The 3,534-nt window shown below is 40.1% G+C and overlaps 1 protein-coding gene across 1 annotated transcript; it reads right to left on the bottom strand.

Annotated features, from left to right (window-relative positions):
* Positions 1–1,467: 1,467 nt before the first annotated feature.
* LOC148684580 (uncharacterized) lies at positions 1,468–3,112 on the bottom strand. The gene is made up of 2 exons (XM_088651893.1): positions 2,805–3,112; positions 1,468–2,579 (listed from the first exon to the last, which is right to left on the bottom strand). The coding sequence occupies exons 1-2, from the start codon at positions 3,075–3,077 to the stop codon at positions 1,785–1,787; spliced, it is 1,068 nt and encodes a 355-aa protein (XP_088508019.1). The 5' UTR covers positions 3,078–3,112; the 3' UTR covers positions 1,468–1,784.
* Positions 3,113–3,534: the final 422 nt, after the last annotated feature.

Raw genomic sequence — 3,534 nt, 5'->3', positions numbered from 1 at the left:
TGAGCAGGTCAAAAGTCGATGAGAAGTGTAACAGATGAGCAATTTTTATGAAAAGGTATTTTAAATTGCAAAGCATTACTTTTACATTGAGAAACCAACATTGCAAACTGAACGTGCTTTGTTATAGACACCATCTTTTTGATAATACTAATGGAACAGTAGCAGTTGCTCATACTGCTGTTGATAGACTTTTTGTGCTACTAAAAAGGGTTGATTGAGGAAAGCATTCCGATCCAGTTCTGGATCTTTAATTTGCTTAACTTGGCACAAATATTTTAAGTCAATATTTTAAATCAATGATACAAATATCTATTAATCTTTACTGGCTGCATTTTCTATTCACAACTTATGTTCCATTTGCATTGCACATGCTAATTATGGACAACTGTATGTGCCAATATACCATACAAATGCAAAATCAATCATTCTATGAAAGACTTATCCCTTCCAAAGGGGGGGGGGGGAAACAGTTGCAAGTCCATACTTCCACTTGTCCCGCTGCTTCTCCCCTGGGAATCCTGTTTAACGCTGAATTGGAGTAAACTTCAGTTTGGCTTTCCGTGTATTGACATTTGCAGTAATGGATGCTTACCTGAAAATTCTCAGGGAGCGGCAGTTTGCAGGCACGACGTGGCCTGGGGCCAATTTTTCTGTGAGGCCACTATGGGAATGCTTGTGCCTTTCCCTGCAACTGTGCAGGCAAGCATCAAGGTGCCCATTTCAAATGGGCCAATCCAGTGAGAGCAGGGAGGCATTGCATCGGTGGCAGACCTGGTGGTGGCAGTCTTGCATTAAGTCTGTGCCTAGTCTCGGACTGCTCATGTCGTCCCTGGATTCCACACTCCCCCCCCCCTGCTTTGGTTGGTCCCACCTAAGGGTGAGCAGGCCAGTTCTGGTTAGATCAGGAGTCAGCAACCTTTTTCAGCCATCCCTCAGATCATGTGGGCTGGATATATTTTTGGGGAGAAAATGAACGAATTCCTATGCCCCACAAATAACCCAGCGATGCATTTTAAATAAAAGCACACATTCTACTCATGTATAAACATGCTGATTCCCGGACTGTCCGTGGGCTGGATTGGGAAGGCAATTGGGCTGCATCCAGCCCCAGGTAGACCTTGCCATGGAATTCTTGGCTGCCATATTCCGGGCCAGAGAGGATTTTTCCCCCTGCATACAAATGGGCTAGCCTATTGGTTTTTGCCTGCCTCATAGCAACTTATACACAACCGTAACTGGCTATAATAAAATGCATAAACTAATACAGAATGAGTACAGAAATTCTTATTATTATATACGCAAAAGCAAACTATGTCAAAGGCGAGGGTACAGCCCCAAAACTTAAAGTGTCAATGAAGATTGCAGTCCAAACGAATAAGATATTGAAGGAGTACCCCAAGAGAAGAGGTGCAGCAGGTGTAGACCAGATGCTCTCTTCAGTTGGTAACTACATTGTATAAAGGAATATTGACAAAATATCATAGAAACATGCAAATACAATAGTCAAGAGACAATAATTACAATAAAAATTACAATAAGAGATTTTCAAAGGAAAGTACATACCTTGCACAAGTAGATTAATACAAACTGTAAGCTTTCAAGTGAAATGCCAAATGTTAAATACATAGTCCAAAGGATCACAAACTCAATATAAAGGTCTTGACTACAAATCAACAGGTGTAAACAATCAGAGGGACTAATCATACATTCTTAAAGAGACAGTCCATGGAACAAAGCCTGAAGAATCAACACAATCTAAATACAGTATTACATGAAAAGATGAATCACAAAAAGGCACTATAATCAATGTCAGAATTTAAACCATTGGGATGTAGGGAATTGAACAAGAAAATGAACTTAGTTTCCTGTTGCATGAGTCTCTTTTGGGCCAATTCCCCAGGACCTGAATAAACCCATATAACAAAAAAGACCAAATCCTGATCTGAATGTGATGCCTCCATGAAATGATTAACAAGTGGGGCATCCCAAACACTGTTCCTAATTCTTGATCTGTGTTCAGAAATTCTGACTTTGACTGGTCTGAGTGTGTGACCGATATAAAATAGCCCACATGGACATCGGATAACGTACACTACGCGTGAGGTGGCACAGGTGGCGAAGGAATGGATAATAAATCTATACCCAGTGGCGTTAGAGAATTCCTTTACCTGTAACGCAAACTTACATGCGGTGCAATGTCCGCATTTATAGAAGCCTCGTGGGGTGTTAGAGAGAAGGGGTTGATTAGAAACTGCCCTGGTATCAGAGTGAACCAACTTATCTTTGAAAGACGTTGTTCGGCGTTTGGCAAAAAGGGAGGTGGTGCTACAGCCAGGGATGTCCCTTAAAATGTGCCAATGTCGCTTTATAATTTTGACAATGTCGGATGTGAGATGATTATATTCCAAAGAAACTACAAAACGTTGAGAGTCAGGAGTTGTGGTACTATTAACTCGATTTTCTAAAAGCAAAGTTCTATCTTTAGACTGAGCTTGATGAAAGGCTGAATCAATTACTGTTGAGGGGTAGCCACGTTGTGTTAAAGAAATAGCAAGTTGCTTAGAATGTACAACAAAATCCTGTAATTTAGTTAAATTACGTCTAAGTCTAAGAAATTGACCTGTTGGTAGATTGTCACGTAAGTGTTTGGGATGATTGGAGGTATAATGCAATAATGAGTTTTTATCAATGCTCTTTCGGTAGGGACGTACAATGACCTTTGCATTCTCTATGCAAACCTCCACATCTAGGAAAGGTAGGCTATTGCAACTAAATTTGCCTTCAAATTATAAATGAGGATTCGCTTGATTGATCCAGTTATCAAAGCTCTTAAAGATGTTTGAAGAAAAAATGAACAAAAGATCATCAGTGTAACGGCCATAATATAACAAATGCTCACTGAAAGGATTATTGTTAAAGATATGTGTTAAATCAAACTCCCTCATATATAAATTTGCAATGCTGGGGGCACATCTAGAGCCCATTGCAACTCCTTTTTTCTGTAGGTAAAACTGAGACCCAAATCTAAAGTAATTGTTGGACAGAACCAGATCCAATAAATCCATAAGAAAATGCATCGGGGGGGGGGGAAGACTGTTGGTGTTCAATAAACAGTTCTTATAATGGATTGAGCATCTTCAAGAGGAATATTAGTATATAAAGACGCTACGTCCCATGTGGCAATGATGCTTTCATCTGTAACCGATCAATTTTCAATAAGGGAAATTAAATGTTTGGTATCTTTTATGTATGCAGGTGTTTGTATCGTAAAGGGGTGCAAAAAGGACTCTAAATATTTTGCACAGTTCTCTAGAAGGGGCCCAGAGGCAGAGACAATGGGTCTACCAGGTGGTGGTGTTTTACCCTTATGTATCTTAGGAAGTGTGTAAAACACAGGAGTTCTGGAATATTCTGGGCATAGGAAGTCAGCCAGTGTGTCTTTGATGTATCCTAAAGCTACTGCTTCATGCAGCAAGACATTCAGCTTGCTTTTAACTGTGGCAGTTGGATCTCCAGGTAAAGATTGATAGAAAG

Source organism: Zootoca vivipara, chromosome 9, assembly GCF_965207765.1.
Source record: "Zootoca vivipara chromosome 9, rZooViv2.hap1.1, whole genome shotgun sequence".
Classification (NCBI taxonomy): Eukaryota; Metazoa; Chordata; class Lepidosauria; order Squamata; family Lacertidae; genus Zootoca; species Zootoca vivipara.
This window is presented reverse-complemented; position numbering and strand designations above follow the sequence as displayed.

What these genes read in the sequence shown, in the direction of transcription:
- LOC148684580 (XM_088651893.1), bottom strand. Translation starts at nt 3,077, where the DNA reads ATGCATTTTCTTATGGATTTATTGGATCTGGTTCTGTCCAACAATTAC. An exon ending in TTGATAACTGGATCAATCAA is followed by an intron (nt 2,580 to 2,804) that starts GCGAATCCTCAT and finishes ACTAAATTACAG; the next exon opens with GATTTTGTTGTACATTCTAA.